This window comes from Elephas maximus, chromosome 16 (genome assembly GCF_024166365.1).
Source record: "Elephas maximus indicus isolate mEleMax1 chromosome 16, mEleMax1 primary haplotype, whole genome shotgun sequence".
NCBI lineage: Eukaryota > Metazoa > Chordata > Mammalia > Proboscidea > Elephantidae > Elephas > Elephas maximus.
The window spans coordinates 42822740-42841268 of NC_064834.1; the positions used below are offsets into that span (position 1 = coordinate 42822740).

Consider the following 18529-nt stretch of genomic DNA (forward strand, 5'->3'; position numbering starts at 1 on the left):
TTCCTGCTTTTTTCAGTTTTGTCTTAAACATTTTTCACATTATTTACATACTTCCTATGACCATCATTTTTAAGTAGCTGTATTATATTCCACTAGATGGATATGTGCTTCAGATAGTCCTAAAGTTTTGCTTTTATTGATAATGCTGTGATGAGTATCTCGCTGGGTAAAATATTTTCTTTGTTTAGAATTCTCAGAAGTGGAATTATTGGGACAAAGATTATGAATATTGTTAAGAATTTTGATATATGTTGACAAATTACATTCTAAAAGTAGATTAATTACGTTTTTAGAGTAAATTCAGTATTTAAAAAAAGCCTCAACCCAGGTTTATCATCATAAGTATACAAACCAAAACCCAAAATACCTTGCTTTAAATGTTCCCATTTTATGTTTGTATTTATTAAACAGAAAACTTAAGAGATGAGACATACAGAAATACAATGCAATATTCTTTACTATAGAAGATGTTTTTGGACCCCCTTTGGGTATCATGGAGCCCTGGTGGCACAGTGGTTAAGTGATAGGGCTGCTGACCAAGCGGTCAGTAGTTCAAATCCACCAGCTGCTCCTTGGAATCTGTATGGGGCAGTTCTACTCTGTCCTGGAGGGTTGCTATGATTCGGAATCCACTTGATGGCAACAGGTTGGGTATCATTGTTCCAATAAGGCATTTTCATAAAATCGGTATTCCTGTGTCATGGATTTCTAAGATAAAATTTTAGCAGTATTCATGTGTGCATAATTGATTTTATGAAGTTCTTTATATAGGAGATGACATATAAACAAGAATATAAAGGATTTTTATTAAGTATCTAAATGTTTTAAATGACATTATTCATCGTTAGATAAAAGTGCAAATATTTGCTTTCTCATTTAATTAGCAAAGTCTGGTGGATAAAGTATCTCGAAGACAGAGACCTGATATGAATATGTTATTTCTAAATATGAAAGTAAGGCGGACACATCTGGTTAGCGATTCACTTGATGAGGTATAAATAATTTATTCCAAAGTGATATTAATTGATTAAAGCTTTAAATTTTGTGATCTAGTTTATTGTATTGAAATCTTAGTAAGCTGTTTCTTTATTCCTCTTTGCCAGTAAGAGTACCTCCTTGTATTTTGATACCATAGCTAAAATAAGTTTTATATTCATAATTAAGCCTTATGTTCATTTTTTGTACGTGTATTAATGTTTTGTTGTTGTTGTTATTGATTCCCTGGAAAAGGATTTGATACAGAACACTTAAATGAGTAATTGTGTCTGAGTGTGTAACCTAGATTCTAAACCCACCTTTGTCACTGGTTAGGTGTGTTAACAAGCCATTTTTGCTTCTACAAGCCTCAGATTACTTTATCTGTAAAATCAGGGATCTAACCTAGAGGGCATATTGAAGGTACTCAGATTCAAACCTACCTTGTATGTACAGTAAGTCCCTAGGTTACAAACGTCCAATTTACAGACAACTCCTGCTTGCCCTCTAATGTTATGTAAATTTGCCCTCACTCTGGAACGACTGACCCAGTGTGTAAAAAAAAAATTTTTTTTTTTTGTACTGGCAACAAATTCTTCATCACAGTCACCTTCAATTGCTGCACGTGCAGCTTTTAAATCCTTGGGAAGGCTTCCAGCCTTTTCTTGCACTAAAATAAGGCTAAATAAGAACCGTATGCACCTGTTAGACTTACCTACAAATTCAACTTAAAGACACACTTAGGAACGGATCTCATTTGTAGCCCAGGGACTGCCCGTCCGTGTATCACGGAGCTTCCTGCGCCCGTCCGTGTATCACGGAGCTTCCTGCGCCCGTCCGTGTATCACGGAGCTTCCTGCGCCCCTCCGTGTATCACGGAGCTTCCTGCGCCCGTGCGTGTACCACGGAGCTTCCTGCGCCCGTGCGTGTACCACGGAGCTTCCTGCGCCCGTGCGTGTACCACGGAGCTTCCTGTGCCCGTGCGTGTATTATAGAGCTTCCTGCACGTACAGTGTTGCAGCGAGATCTTCATGTGTCTGTTAGGAGATGATGGCAGATTTACCTACTTAAAAAAAAAAAAAAATTTTTTTTTTTTTTTTACCTACATCATTTTAAAAAGTTTAGTGTTGAAAGCATTAAAGAAAAGAAAATTAATTATTTTATGTTATAGTCTGCTCAGTTAATTTTTGGAGGCAATATGACACCAGGAGGCAGTAAGCTTGGACAAGGTACCTGATCTCTTTAATTCTGTTTCCTGGTCTATAAAACAAACATAAGAATGCCTAGCCCATACCATGACTGCATATTTACTGAACGAATGAATGAACGAGCAGATGAATGGAGTTTTGTGATACCGTAAATAAGATACACTGCCTAACACATTTCCCAGAATTAAAACAAGTTAATTCCTTTGTCACTGCCCTTTGTTCTCCACTATATAATTTCTTCAAATAGTTAACCCGGAAAAGAGCAGACTTGAAAAAGAAGTTGAAAGTTACATTTGTAGGGGAAGCTGGTTTGGATATGGGTGGATTGACTAAAGAATGGTTCCTTCTTCTAATTCGCCAGATTTTCCATCCAGATTATGGTGAGTACTTGTCTAATTTTTATGAACAATGTTTCTTCATAATTGTTAAATTCAACGAATCACGGTTATTTTTACCTACCCTATGATTTTGCAGATTTCTAGGCAACCATAAATGTTAAATATTTTTTAGAGTAGTAATTACATTTAAAACTTGTTAGATAAAATTGACAATCTGAATGTTAATTACCTTACTGGGAATCCCACACAAAATGTATCAAGAGTGAAAGTATGCATTTGCAAAGAAGCAATCCTCTATCTTTGCTGAATAAACCAAAGTCGTGAAAATTTGTCATTGAAATAAAGAATATTTGATATTTTTTAAAAAGCCATAATTTGCTCTGAAGCCTCTTTTCATTAAGTATTGAGCCATTTTTATAAGAATTCATGAATTAATGTTTTAAGAAAATATCTTTGTGAAATTTAAATTTGTTTTTTATTTAGAGAAATCACCTATATAATCCTTAGTACCTGTTAAGTATTTTTCTTCAAAGGAGAATTTTAAGTGCTGTTCTTCCTCTTTGTTTTTATTTTATATATACATATATAAATCTTTCTGGTAGTGTGAAATAGGGATGACATGGATAAATTGAAATTTTTAGATAATCCTCAAAATTAATTTTGATCATAACTTACAAAGTATAAAACTATAGTTTTTTTTTTAAATAAAATTGATTTAGTTTCCATTATTTTACCGTATTTCCATCCTTGATTCAGGATACTGATAATAAAATAACGCCCACACACTGGCCATCTACATATATATTTTACACAGATATATTTGTATTTATTGAGATTTGCAAATACATGGTCCCTCAAGTAATCTGTAAAATTTTTAACATGAAAGATGGCTTATAGCGTAACTATTGCTGCACTGTTTTGCTTCTAATAGATGAGATGTCATGCATATTTTATCCCTCTGATTTTTTTTAATCAATTATATTAATAATAAAATTGTTTCTTTTTTTCAGGAATGTTTACCTATCACAAGGATTCACACTGCCATTGGTTTAGCAGCTTTAAATGTGATAACTATTCTGAATTCCGATTGGTTGGAATTGTATCCTTTAAACTGTCCACTAGGAGGTGCTAATAGACCAGTGATGAAAATTTTTATTCATATTTTAGAAAACTTTAAGCATTTTATTCAAATTTGACATTATTGTCAAATTCACTAATAGATTTTTAATGATCTTTATTGTTTGTAATATCACAACTATATAATGTCAGTAGATTTAATTCTTCAGAGGAATTACTGAGTTTTTGAGATCTTTTTTTTTCTAAAAGCCTTATCTGAAATAAAAAATAATTATTTTCTATTTCACATGTAACCTAAATTACCAGAAGTTTAAAACATTTTTGAAACTTGAAGTATCTTTCCAGTCGTAATGAAGTTTTTTTTTTTTTTTAAGTTCTTTCACTTTTTGCTTATTTTCATTCAGTTTACTCTGTGAAGTCTTTGGGCGCTCCAAATGGTTAACGTGCTTGGCAGCTAACCAAAAAGTTAGCAGTTCCCATCCACCCAGAGGCACCTTAAAAGAGATTTAGTGATTTACTTCCAAAAAATCAGCCATTGGAAACCCTATGGAGCACAGTTCTACTCCGACACACAGAGCGTCACCATGAGTCGGAATCTACTTGACAGTCACTGGTTACTTAGTTGGAATATGGGAATTAAATCTAACCCGTTATGCTCCCAAATCAAGAGACATGAAAGAGGCATCCATAAAAATTGAACAGAGTGAGAATATTTAAAGCATATAGCATTACTTTATAATGTTTTTTAAATTGTATAAATCCGTATGCCATCAAGTGTACTGTAGAGGGAATTCCTTCACTGAGTAGGAAGGAAGGAGGGAAGAGTAAGTAAATGAGCAAGCTCTGGGGGCACATAGGTTAAAAGAAGAGAAGAAGAAGCTTACCATCTAAAGGAACAGACGAGCACCGGTACAAAGTATTCTGTTCTCAGAGTGAAGTGACAATACGGGCATTAACTGCTAAGGCGTTCTGAGATGGAAAAGATTCAGTATGTTCCTGCCGAAGGAGGTAGAGATTAATACATGGTACAATTATATTTGATTAACACAGATTAGAGAGAGCAGGACATTTTAGGCTGGGGGTATGGCTAGGAAAAAAAAAAAAAGGCCGAATTGTGCTGGACCTGTTAACAGAGCAATGAGTAGGCCCACTTGATTGAAGCAGGAGGCACACTGGGATTTATGAAAGATACCATCAGAAAAAGATACAAGCCATCTTACAGAGGGCTTTGAATACTTATCTTTGTTCCATTTGTTGAAATAAATCCTGAGGAATGTATATGGAAATTCGGAGACTGGATAGAGGAAAAAGTATTATGGAAGAAACTAATAGTAAACAATTTAAAATTTCGTATATGCTGTCATGTCTAAGCATCTGAAATGCTAACTTCCACATACAGAAGAATGCTGAACGATTAGACTCCAGTTTTTTTCCTGTTGTCTACAGTAATCATTTGTTGTATGTTTTCAACTTTGTTGATGACCCAGTCTTTGATGTTTCTCACTACCCTGTGAGCCATTTGAATTTCCTGATGCATATCTTTGTCACGTTTTACATTCTTATCACAGCTTAGATTCAGATGATGTTTTGACTTTCTAATATTTGTAATAAAATATTAGATCATACTTAGCTGTAACATTTTTAGACTTGTGCTGTATATGATAAAACTCATAAATTTGCCGTTTTCTTTTGCAGTAGACATTAGTTTCTATTCAGTCATTACCCAAAGAGTATAATAAGCATTTTTATGTGTTGCACATTTTGGGTTAAACCACTGAATATAAAATTATTATACCCACTAAAAAAAGACCAAACCAAACCCATTGCCATTGAGTCAATTCTGACCCACAGCAACCCTATAGGACAGGGTAGAACTGCCCCATAAAGTTTCTAAGGGACAGCTTGGTGGATTCAAACTGCCAACATTTTGGTTAGCAACTGGAGCTCTTAAACACTGCATCACCAGGGTCCCATTATAACCACTACTACCTCATATTTATGTTTATTTATCTTCAAAAAAGATATACCAGCGAAAGCACGATTGATTCCCTAGAAGGCATGATAACCAAAAACCCATTGATGTAGAGTTGATTCCGACCCACAGTGACCCTAGAGGACAGGGAAGAACTGGTAAGGCCTTGGACCTGAAGTGTTACAGTAAAGCCTATAATAATAATTGTGAAATGTTTTGAAGATTACCTAAGAACCATAATAGGATAGTTTTTTTTAAAGTAGAGTTACTTATACCGAAAGGGCATAGTGTGAGGTTTTCAAACTCTGCTCTGTTTACACCACGTGATGTCTCAGTGGCTCCAGCAGGAGGATTCCCCAGTCCCCATTCCTGCTTCAACCAGAACAGGTTAATTTAGTGTGAAATGAAACATTGTATTTCTGCATATGAGAGTTCCACATAGCAAATCCTATGAGCCTTATTTCCTCATCTGTAAAAAAAATTTCTAAAAACTGCCTTCAGAGTTATAATAAAATCTAAAGTTAAAAAACTGAATGAAAAAATGCCTAAAACCAGGCATCGTAGTGGGGAATCATAAATGGTAGCTACAGGTTATCATTGTTACTGCTATTATCATAATTATATAAGTATATTCAAACTTATTTTTAATATGTCTGCTTGAACATAGTGCTCAGCCTCTGTTGATACGGTCGCTTGTAGAACAGCATATCTACTCCTTAAATGACTCTCAGCCATCATTCTGCCTTAGCAAATTGAAGTATTGGCTGTCTTCCAATTTTTTTTTAATTGTTTTCAGTAATTTATTCATACCACATGTTTAGATTTCCTTTTGAGCCTGTAAAATCAATGACTTCCTTAATAACTTAATAATCTTTATTTGACAGTTGAAATATTGTGGAATTTTATGTAAAACCCGTCTTTCAGCAAAGGGATAAGTTACATTCTGCCATATAACTGATTAATAAAATACAGTTGGGCAAAGTTTATAAATATAGCATCTATAGCTTTTTAACTTTGAATACTTTGGAAAAACTCCAAGTAGTAAACAAAAGCCTTTCAAGCCCAATTAGCTTATCAGTAGTGTCGTATATATGTTGTTGTTGTTGTGTGCTGTCGAGTTGATTCTGACTCATAGCGACTATAGGAGAGGGTAGTACTGCCCTGTTAGGTTTCCTAAGCTTTAATCTTTACAGGAGTAGATGGCCAGGTCTTTTCCCCCATGGAGCAGCTGGTGGGTTTGAACCTTCAACCTTTCAGTTAGCAGCTGAGCACTTAACCATTGCACCACCAGAGCTCCTTGTAGTACACATATATATGTGTAGGATTGCAGCCATTGAAAATCCAATGAACAGCAGATCTGCTCTGACATACATGGGGTCGCCATAAGTCAGATAAGCTTGACAGTAACAAGCTTGGCTTGGTTTATGAAAAGAAAAGAGATGAATAAAAATATGGAGATACACATATACACACACACACACAGAGTAGAACTGTGTTTCATAGGGTTTTCAGTGACTAATCTTATGGAAGTAGATCACCAGGCCTTCTTTTGCAGCAGCACTAGGTGGATTCAAACTGCCAACCTTTTGGTTAGTAGCTAAGAGCAAACTGTTTGTGCCACCCTGGGACCTGCTCTTCTTCACACGATCTGTATTTAATTTTTAAAGTAGCTAAAATGACTATCATCGAAGTCAGTAGTGAGTTCTGCAATAAATTCTACTGAATAAACTGTTGCTACTGCTTATAAAATCACCAATATCTTTGTTTAAATTTAGAATGTTTTTTCTTATATGCTAACTAGTTTACAGAAATGTCTGAAATTGCTTTCTGTTCTGATTTTAGATAAACTTGTCCAGGGATGTCATTAAATACTATCCATTGAACCCTTTTTATATGACTTTTGGTTATCAAGGAATTATGTTGTATAAAATAAAGGGAAAATAGATGAAAGAGAAGGAAGCAAGTATGTGGGACTAATTAGAAAAAAGTCAGTGTTAAATCTGAAAGAAGTATGCAAGAAATAGACTGATGCATAATTCAAAACTAATTTGTTGTCATGGAATTTATGTTATTGCTTAACATTTAGTATGCATAGCTTATGGGACTAGCTGTTTATAACAGCATCACCTTGGATATTCGTTTCCCTCCCTGCTGCTACAAGAAATTATTGAGCCCTCCTGTCGTTCCTAGTGATCAAAATACAGCAGTTGGCATCTGCAGTGTTACCATTGATGATTTATGTCAAATTATGCCTGTAAGTATAAAGGTGTTAGCATCTTGTCCCTCAAAGCTAAATCAACTCTTTTCCACCTACTCAGTCTCCCTCCTCCTAATGCTATTTTTATTTTTAAATGTTTTCCTCCACCTTTGTACCCATCTCCTTTTTCTTCTAGCATTCTCCTTTCTTATGAGCCAAGTCTATGGCAACTAACAACAAACTCTTATAGTATATAACACAAGCTTTAAAGTCAGAGAGACAGAGACTTGAATCCAGACACTGCCACTTATTAGCTATAAAAATGGCTTGGGGGTGACATCAGACCTCCTCTAACTTCACGAGGGGGAAGAAAAGTCAAGATCAATATCCCAAGGCTGATTCCTACGAGGCGGAAGTCAGACATGCCTCCTCTCTCCATCTTTATCAATTCTGACACCAGCCGCCCCTCCCATGGTACCCTCTGCCTCTCTGGTGGGTTCGATAATTCATTGCAATGGGCACACAACTCACAGACCATACTCACAGTTGTGGGGTTTATTAGAGAAGTAACAGGATACAATTCAGTATCAGGAGCTCTTAGGATACAGTTCTTCCATCAGGACAACCTCTTCTCAGTCAGGCACACTGCTCTCTGGCCCTCGGCCTCTGCCCTGCTCAGGCAAGTGTTACAAAGCTCTTTTAGCTCTGCCAGTAGGTGCCAGAGTCACCCCACTCCACCAGTAAGGCTCAGCCCAAAGGTGTTCATTTTCTAGCTCCATGGGACAGTAAACCTAGTTCTACCAAGTGCCCAGAGGCACCCAACTCTGCCAGTAATACTCCCGTCCGAAGGCACTTAGCTTTCTCCCTCTGTGGGCCAGGAAGCCCGCCACACCATCTCCTTTCTGTCTCTCCTGCAGCTGTTTCTCTGCCACCTCTGCTTGCTGTCTTCTCTCCCTATCAGTCTCCTGGTTCCAGGAGATTCTCAGCTCAGGCATTCCGGGTTCAAAGGATACGCTCTGCTCTTGGCTGTTCTTCCTTGGTTGTGGTGAGATCCTTTCCTTCCCACCTCTGGGATGGCTCATTTTAAGCCTAGCAGGATGGCAAAGCTGACCAGTCCCTTTGGTGGGCCACAATTACCTTATACTCACAGTCCTACCCAATCACTTGGGTGAGAATGACAAGACCATGTGAAGAAAGGCCACACAAAAGTGATCGATTGCACTACATTAGCTCTGTGAACTTGGATAAGTTGCTGAACCTTTCTGAGTTCAAGTTTTGTTATATGAACTGTGGGGTAGTGATACTTTTGTATTGGTAGGACTGTATGAGATAATAAAGAACTTAGTACTTGAATCACTGTGCTGAATGCTTAAATGGTCATGGTGGTTCTATTATAATTTCTGTTGGTGGTACTAGTATTAGACTAACAGGTATTAAGTGGTAATGAAAGTCAACTGCCTGGGTGTCTGGATATGCTGCTGTTAAATGGTAAAATAACAGGGTTTGGACGGAGTTCAGAAGACTCAAGGGAACAAATGGGCTTTTCATACTAATCTACAGGGATTACTGATAGAGTATCCACAATAAATAACTTTAATGTTTACTTACTGTTCATAAATAAAGAAAAACTTGAGGTAGATTACAAAGATACATATAAGAAGTATCTTAGATTTTAAAAATCAAGGATATTGGATTAAGGGGGAAATAAGGGTTAGAAAATAAAGTTAAGCCTGAGATTAGGTTAATAATCAGAATGCATTTTGTAGCATTCATATGTCTAAACCTCTACTTGCCATAAATATGCCTGAGCTTTCACAAAAAAGAAAACACAGTCTATTACATGAACAACAGTGATCTTAAGATAAAAGTGAACGGTAGTTTTCAGAAAAAAAGAGGTGTTGGTACTGAGACTTGAGAGAAATTTCTTCTCCAGATCTTTATTAAGATGACACTATGTAATGTCATTAACAATGTCTGCAACAACACCCCTAAAAGAAATATAATAAATGCATTTCACACGACTTTATTTTAGCATTCCTCACAGCAGGCAGGTTGTGCAGACCAGAAAATTTAATTGTATGAGGAGCCAAATAATGCAGTCTAAGTATGCAAGTTTCCCATCAAAATTTAATCCAAGGTTAAAATTTGATAGAGGAATGGGTAGTATACACATCCTTCTGACAGTCCCCTATAATAATTTTTTTTTTTGGTGGTTTTTTTTCTTAATTGTGCTTTAAGTGAAAGTTTACAAATAAGGTGGGTCTCTCATAAACAAAAATTTGTGTACACCTTCCTATATACTGCTAGGAAACCCTGGTGGCATAGTGGTTAAGTGCTATCTATAGCTGCTAACCAAAGGGTCAGCAGTTCGAATCCGCCAGGTGGTCCTTGGAAACTCTGTGGGGCAGTTCTACTCTGTCCTATAGGGTTGCTATGAGCCGGAACCGACTCAGTGGCACTGGATTTGTTTGTTTTGTTTGATATACTCCTAGTTAATCTCCCCCTAATAAGACAGCACACTCCTTCTCTCCACTGTTTTCATATCCATTCAGCCAGCCTCTGACCACCTCGGCCCTCTCACCTCCCCGCCAGACAGGAGCTGCCTGCATAGTCTCATATGTCTTACTTGATCCAAGAAGCTCACTCCTCACCAGTATCGTTTTGTATCCCATAGTCCAGTCCAGTCCCTGTCTGAAGTGTTAGCTTTGGGAATGGTTCCTGTCTTGGGCCTGGGGACCATGACCTCTGGGGTCCTAAAAAGACCATTAAGCATGTTTTCTTAATAGATTTTACTATGCCAGTTGACCTAGACATCCCCTGAAACCGTGGTCCCCAAACCCCTGCCCCTGCTACGCTGGCTTTTGAAGTATTCAGTTTATTCAGGAAACTGCTTTTGGTTTGGTCCAGTTCTGCTGACGTCTTCTGTATTGTGTGTTGTCTTTCCCTTCACCTAAAATACTCCTTGTCTACTATCTAATTAGTGAACACCCCTCTCCCACCCTCCTTCCACACTCACATAACCATCTAAGATTTTCTTCTCTGTTTAAACTATTTCTCAAGTTCTGATAATAGTGATCTTATACAATATTTGTCCTTTTGCAACTGACTAATTTCACTCAGCATAATGCCTTCCAGATTCCTCCATGTTATGAAATGTTTCACAGATTCATCTCTGTTCTTTATGGATGCGTAGTATTCCATTGTGCGAATATACCATAATTTATCCATTCATCTGTCGATGGGCACCTTCGTTGCTTCCATTTTTTGCTATTGTAAACAGTGCTGCAGTGAACATGGGTGTGCCTATATCTGTTCATGTAAAGGCTCTTATTTCTCTAGGATATACTCCAAGGAGTGGAATTTCTGGATCATATGGTAGTTCTATTTCTAGCTGTTTAAGGAAGCACCAAATCGATTTCCAAAGTGGGTGTACCATTTTACATTCCCACCAGCAGTGTATAAGTGTTCCAGTCTCTCCACAACCTCTCCAACATTTCTTATTTTGTGTTTTTTGGATTAACACCAGCCTTGTTGGAGTGAGATGGAATCTCATTGTAGTTTTGATCTGCATTTCTCTAATGGCTAATGATCGTGAACATTTCCTCACACATCTGTTAGCTACCTGAATGTCTTCTTTAGTGAAGTTCCTGTTCATATCCTTTGCCCATTTTTTTAATTGGGCTATTGACAAATTGTCTTTTTGTAGTTGAGTTTTTGCAGTATCATGTAGACTTTAGAGATCAGATGCTGATCGGAAATGTCATAGCTAAAAACTTTTTCCCAGTCTGTAGGGTAACCTTTTTACTCTTTTGGTGAAGTCTTTAGATGAGCATAGGTGTTTGATTTTTAGGAGCTCCCAGTTATCTAGTTTCTCTTCTGCATTCTTAATGTTTCACACACTGTTTATGCCATGTATTATGGCTCCTAGCATTGTCCCTGTTTTTTCTTCCATGATCTTTACCGTTTTAGATTTTATATTTAGGTTTTTGATCCATTTTGAGTTAGTTTTTGTGCATGGAGTGAGGTATGGGTCTTGTTTCATTTTTTTGCAGGTGGATATCCAGTTTTCCAGCACCATTTGTTAAAGAGACTGTCTTTTCCCCATTTAATTGATTTTGGGCCTTTGTCATATATCAGCTGCTCATATGTTGGTGGATTTATGTCTCGATTCTCTTCCTTTGGTCTGTATATCCGTTGTTGTACCAGTACCAGGCTGTTTTGACTACTGGTACAGTGAGGCCTCCCACTTTGCTCTTTTTCAGTAATGCTTTACTTATCTGAAGCCTCTTTCCCTTCCATATGAAGTTAGTGATTTGTTTCTCCATCTCATTGAAAAATGTCATTGGAATTTGGATCAGAATTACATTGTATCTATAGATCGCTTTTGGTAGGATAGACATTTTTACAATGTTATGTCTCCCTTTCCATGAGCAAGGTATGTTTTTCCACTTTTGTAGGTCTCTTTTGGTTTCTTGCAGTAGTGTCTTGTAGTTTTCTTTGTATGGGTCTTTTACATCTCTGGTAAGATTTATTCCTAAGTATTTTATCTTCTTGGGGTCTGTTGTAAATGGTATTGATTTGATGGTTTCCTCTTCGGTGTAGAGGAATCCAACTGATTTTTGTATGTTTATCTTGTATCCTGATACTTTGCTGAACTCTTCTATTAGTTTCAGTAGTTTTCTGGAGGATTCCTTAGCGTTTTCTGTGTATAAGATCATGTCATCTGCAAGTAGAGATATTTTGCTTCTTCCTTGCCAATCTGGATGCCCTTTATTTCTTTATTTAGCGTAATTGCTCTGGCTAGGACCTCCAACACAATGTTGAATAAGAGCAGTGATAAAGGGCATCCTTGTCTGGTTCCCCATCTCAAGGGGAATGCTTTCAGACTCTCTCCATTTAGGATGATGTTGGCTGTTGGCTTTGTATAAATGCCCTTTATTATGTTGAGGAATTTTCCTTCTATTTCTATTTTGCTGAGAGTTTTTATCATGAATCAGTGTTGAACTTTGTCAAATGCCTTTTCTGCATCAATTGATGAGATCGTGTAGTTCTTCTCTTTTGTTTTATTTATATGATGGATTACATTAATTGTTTTTCTAATGTTGAACCATCCCTGCATACCTGATATGAATTCCACTTGGTCATGGTGAATTTTTTTTTTTTTTTATAAAATGTTGAATTCTATTGGCTAGAATTTTGTTGAGGATTTTTGCATATAAGTTCATGAGGGATATAGGTCTGTAATTTTCTTTATTTGTGGTATCTTTACCTGGTTTTAGTATCAGAGATATGCTGGCTTCAGAGAATGAGTTTGGGATTATTTCGTCCTTTCTATGCTCTGAAATACCTTTAGTAGTAGTGGTGTTAACTCTTCTCTGAAAGTTTGGTAGAGCTCTGCAGTGAAGGCTTCTGGGCCAGGGCTTTTTTTTTGTTGGGAGTTTTTTTATTACCTTTTCAATCTCTTCCTTTGTTATGGGTTTATTGGCTGTTCTACCTCTGTTTATGTTAGTTTAGGTGGGTAGTGTTTCTAAAAATTCATCCATTTCTTCTAGGTTTTCAAATATGTTCAAGTACAATTTTTCATAGTAATTGATACGATTCTTTTAATTTCAATTGGGTCTGTTGTAATACCGCCCATCTCATTTCTTATTCGGGTTCTTTGCTTCCTCTCCTGTTTTTCTTTTGTCAGTTTGGCCAATGGTTTACCAATTTTGTTGATTTTTTAAAAAACCAGCTTTTGGTCTTGTTAATTCTTTCAATTGTTTTTCTGTTTTCTATTTCATTTAATTCTGCTCTAATTTTTATTATTCACTTTCTTCTGGTGCCTTCTTTTGTTTCTCTCTATTTGTTCATGTTGTAGGGATAATCCTTTGATTTTGGCCCTTTCTTCTTTCTGGATATGTGCATTTATTGATATAAATTGACCTCTGAGCACTGCTTTCACTGTGTCCCAAAGGTTCTGATAGGAAGTGTTTTCATTCTCATTGGATTCTATGAATTTCTTTATTCCATCCTTCATGTCTTCTATAACCCCAGTTGTTTATGAGCAGAGTATTATTCAGTTTCTAAGTGTTTGATTTCTTTTCCCTGCTTTTTCTGTTACTGATTGCTACTTTTATGGTCTCATGGTCAGAGAATATGCTTTGTAATATTTTGATGTGTTGGATTCTGCCAAGGGTTGCTTTATGACCTAATATGTGGTCTATTCTAGGGAGTATTCCATGTGCGCTAGAAAAGAAAGTACACTTGGCTGCTGTTGGGTGGAATGTTCTGTATATGTCTATGAGGTCAAGTTGGTTGTTTGTGACATTTAGATCTTGTGTCTTTATTGAGCTTTTTTCTGGATTTTCTGTCCTTCACTGAAAGTGGTATGTTGAAGTCTCCTACTATAATTGTGGCGCTATCTCACTTTTCAATGCTATTAGAGTTTGTTTTATGTATCTTGCAGCCTTGTCATTGGGTGCATAAATATTTAATATGTTTACGTCCTCCTGGTATATTGTCCCTTTAATCATTATATAGTGTCCTTCCTTATCCTTTGTGGTGGTTTTAACTTCAGTCTGTCAGAAATTAATATTGCCACTCCTGCTCTTTTTTGATTGTTGTTTGCTTGATATATTTTTTCCATACTTTGAGTTTTAGTTTGTGTCTCTGAGTCTAAGGTGTGTCTCTTGTAGGCAGCATATAGATGGATCATATTTTTTTTATCCATTCTGCCACTCTGTCTCTTTATTGGTGCACTTAGTCCATTTACATTCAGTATAATTATGGATAGGTATAAAAAAAAAATTTTTTTTTTTTTATGAGTTTAGTGCTATCATTTTGATGTCTTTTTCTGTGTGTGGTTGACAGTTTCTTTTTCCCACTTAATTTTTTGTGCTGAGTATTTTATATATTGTCATTTCCTCTTATTTGTTGTTGTTGATTTTGTTTCTGCTGAGTTTCTATTTTTTGTGTTTTATTTTGATGAGTAGGATTGTTAGTCTCCTTTGTGGTTACCTTAATATTTACCACTATTTTTCTAAGTTTAAACCTAACTTTTTTTTTCTTTATATCACCTTGTCTTTCTCTGCATATGAAAGATCTGTGACTACATTTCTTAGTCCTTCATTATTGTTTTAATGTTGTCTTCCTTTACATAATGGCATTGCTGTTTTCCCATTTGAACTTTTTTTATCTTGATTTATTTTTGTGATTTCTCTATCTGGATTGACATCTGGTTGCTCTGTCTTATGTTCTAGTCTTGGGTTGATTTCTGATATTATTGATTTTCTAACCAGCGAACTCCTTTTAGTATTTCTTTTAGTTTTGGTTTGGTTTTTACAAATTCCCTAAACTTGTCTTTATCTGGAAATGTCCTCATTTTGCCATTATATTTGAGAGACAGTTTTGCTGGATATATGATTCTTGGCTGGCAATTTTTTTCCTTCAGTGCTTTGTAAAAGCCATCCCATTGTCTTCTTGCCTGCATGGTTTCTCCCAAGTAGTCCGAGCTTATTCTATTGTCTCTCCTTTGTAGGTGACTTTTTGTTTATCCATAGCTGCTCTTAAAATTCTCTCTTTATCTTTGGTTTTGGCAAGTTTGATTATAATAAGGCTTGGTGACTTCCTTTTAAGATCTACCTTATGTGGAGTTCAGTGAGCATCTTGGATAGATTATGTTCTCATCTTTCATGATATCAGGGAAGTTTTCTGCCAACAAATCTTCAACAATTTTCTCTGTATTTTCTGTTATCCCTCCCTGTTCTGGTGCTCTAGTCACTCATAGGTTATTTCTCTTGATAGAGTCCCACGTGATTCTTAGGGTTTCTTCATTTTTTTAATTCTTTTATCTGATTTTTCTTTGATTTTATCATTGCCAAGTGTTTTATCTTCAGACTCACAAATTCTGCCTTCCACTTCCACAATTCTGCTCCTCTGACTTTCTATCGAGTGATCTAATTCTGTAATTTTGTTGTTAATCTTCTGAATTTCTGATTGCTGTCTCTGTGGATTCTTGCAGCTTATTAAATTTTTCATTATGTTCTTGAATAACCTTTTTAATTTCTTCAGCTGCTTTATCTGTGTCTTCCTTTGCTTGTTCTTATTGCCTGATCTCGTCCCTGATATCTTGAAGAGTTCTGTATATTAATCTTTTGTAATCTGCATCTGGTAATTCCAGGAAGGCACCTTCATCCAGAAGATCCATTGATTCCTTGTCTTGAGAGCTTGTTGAAGCGATCATGGTCTGTATCTTTATGTGATTTGATATTGACTGTTGTCTCTGAGCCACCTATAAGTTATTGTATTAGCTAGTTTTATGTTTGCTTACTGTATCCTAGCTTGTTGCCTTGTTTTGTTTTGATATGCCCAGATAGGTTGCATGAGTGAGCTAGCTTGATTATTTTCACCTTTGAAGCTCTAACGTCCTGTCACCAGATGGCCAGAGCTGTTATCAGGTATATCAGTCTAGGAGTCCATTCACTTTTCTTGTATGGATTCAGCCCAGGTGTCCAGGTAGTTGGTCATCAAGTGTGTGGTACAGGCTCTGTCCTAGTCTTAGAGGGACAGGGGTGATTGATGTAGGTAGAGGTATCTGGTTGCAGTAGGGTGTCACGCTCTGACCAAGGCAGGGGACTGAAAACCATCCCCCGAATGTCTATGAGGAAAGAGCATCCCTTTTCTGTAGAGCACACAGGTGAGTGGGTTCTGCAGACAGACCATGGGCACCCAGTGCTTTTGGTTCTAAGGAGGAGGAGGTACCAGTTATACTTGGACTGTCATGGGTGGCTGGGTGATGTGATTGGAGGCACCAGTCCGTAGGCCTCTGATGTGGGTAGGTGAGGACCCTGTTTAATAGGCAAAGCAGTGTCAAACATCAGACACCCACCTCTCCACTGTACTGTACAGCTGAAACAATTGCAGTCTGCCAACAAGGGCCTATGCTCCTGAAATAGGCCCACACATGTCTGGGTTGGGGCGGGAAGCGGGAAGGTATTCAAAGTCCATGGACCATTTGTGCCTGGACAGGAGCCACTTCTGTCCTGAGCTTCCCAGGTTAGTGGAGCTAGCAGATTATCTTTCCCCCCAGTTGTGAATTTATCCCTTCTCCAGGGCCAGGAGAATGGCTCAGGATGCTCAACAGGACCTATCTCAGGCCCGGCAAAATCAACAGCCACTGAAGCCAGCTTGGGGGCTGGGCCATGGTAAAAATATACGCAAGTACTTAGCTTTTGCTGAGAGTGCCGTTCTCTTCTGGTTCTGAAGGTGTGAGTAGGCTGTGTAGCTGGCTGCTTCTCCCTGAGGAAACTGCAGCCAAATGCTACCACCAGCCTGCTGCAGTCACTCCCAGGAATGGTGCCTGAGGGTTACCAGCAATTCAGGTCTGGCAACTCCTCTCGGCTTCTGAACTGTCTCTCCTTCCCCCTGCCACACAGTCTGTTTTCTAACTTTGCCTTTGATGTTCAGGGGTCCTAGCTTGTCACAAATGTAATCATTTCACTTGTTTTTTCGGGTCTTTGTTATAAGAGGGCTGACTGGAAACATCTGACTACTCTGCCATCTTAGCCCTGCCCCCTCAATAATTTTTTTTTTTTTTTTTTTTTGACAGCTGAGTTTTGATAACTTTTGGTCAGCAGAGAATTCCTGGTTATATTCTTATCAAGTACCTAGAATATGGATAGTCTGCATTGCTCGTTAGGGGCTGTCCAAATATCGCTACACTAATGGCCGGATGAGTTCAGTGTAGTGTTGGCACCTTCCTATGAAATTGAGAAGCATATCCAGAACATGAGTCTGATCAGAAAAGCATTCTTCATACTTCCTAGAGGATAATGTCAGATGCATCTTTGTAATTTTGCATTCTTTCCGATTAATAGCCAAAATTCACATTTTCATAAAACTCAAGAGTTAGAAAAATAGTGTGATAGGACATTTTCTTTAAAAACTGAAAGATTTCTGTTTTATAATCGTGGATGTATAACACACTAGCTATGACCTTGGATGGCTCACTTAAATGTTTAGGGCCTTGATTTTCTTACCTATAAAATGAGGGAAGTAGACTAACTGACCTCTGATTACCTCCTCATTTTAGACTTCTGTGATTTTTTTTTGGGGGGGAGGGGTGCCACATTCTCAAGTTTTACCAAATTTTACCACTAAATTGCCTGATTTTGTGACCGAAGCTATTCTAATTTTATTTATTTAGGTCCTGCTTTCTTTTAGATAATAGTGATGAATATTTTATGTAGATTCTATCAATATACTGTTTATGTTATAGAGCTAAAAGTGAGATTAAATTAATTTCATATTCTTATATTGGCTCATTAATAATCAGTCAAAAGAACAAAAAGATCTTCCTGACACAGTCTTAATACGAAAAATACATTTCAAGGGTTTTATGTAGTTGAGAATAGAGGAGAGGAAAGTATAGCCTTGATTCCAGCCCAGCAATATCTCTTTTCCTTCTGTAGAAATCGCTGTCAGATATGCTCTGTCAAACAAGACCAGGGCATTGAAAGAGTGTGTAAAAACAGAATACTCTGTAAGCAAGTTTAACTATGTGAATAATTAATAATATTTTAGAGGTAGCATATTACACCTAAGAGCCTAAGTTTCACAGTATAGGTAAAACAATTCTCAATAAAAATGGGTTTGAAAATTCAATGGGCTGGAAAAAAAGAGCTACAATCCTACTGACTCCTTTTCTGAATTAAGCAGAGCTGAATAAATAACTTTATTACCAATTGGCTCTGTATTTTATAATTAAAAGTTTAACCTTTAA

At 37.0% G+C, this 18529-nt stretch overlaps 1 protein-coding gene across 4 annotated transcripts in view; it reads left to right on the forward strand.

The window, feature by feature from the left end:
- HECTD2 (HECT domain E3 ubiquitin protein ligase 2) overlaps nucleotides 1-18529 on the forward strand; it is a 106544-nt gene that overhangs the window by 77907 nt on the left and 10108 nt on the right. For 2 of the 4 annotated variants that reach the window (XM_049855716.1, XM_049855717.1), the window contains exons 12-15: nucleotides 885-992; nucleotides 2431-2563; nucleotides 3532-3620; nucleotides 7666-7824. In XM_049855716.1, the coding sequence (XP_049711673.1) occupies nucleotides 885-992; nucleotides 2431-2563; nucleotides 3532-3620; nucleotides 7666-7824 (489 nt within the window). Of the gene's footprint in view, nucleotides 1-884; nucleotides 993-2430; nucleotides 2564-3531; nucleotides 3621-7656; nucleotides 7825-18529 lie in introns of those variants that run through there. The other 2 variants (XM_049855718.1, XR_007513494.1) reach the window with 2 other exon arrangements.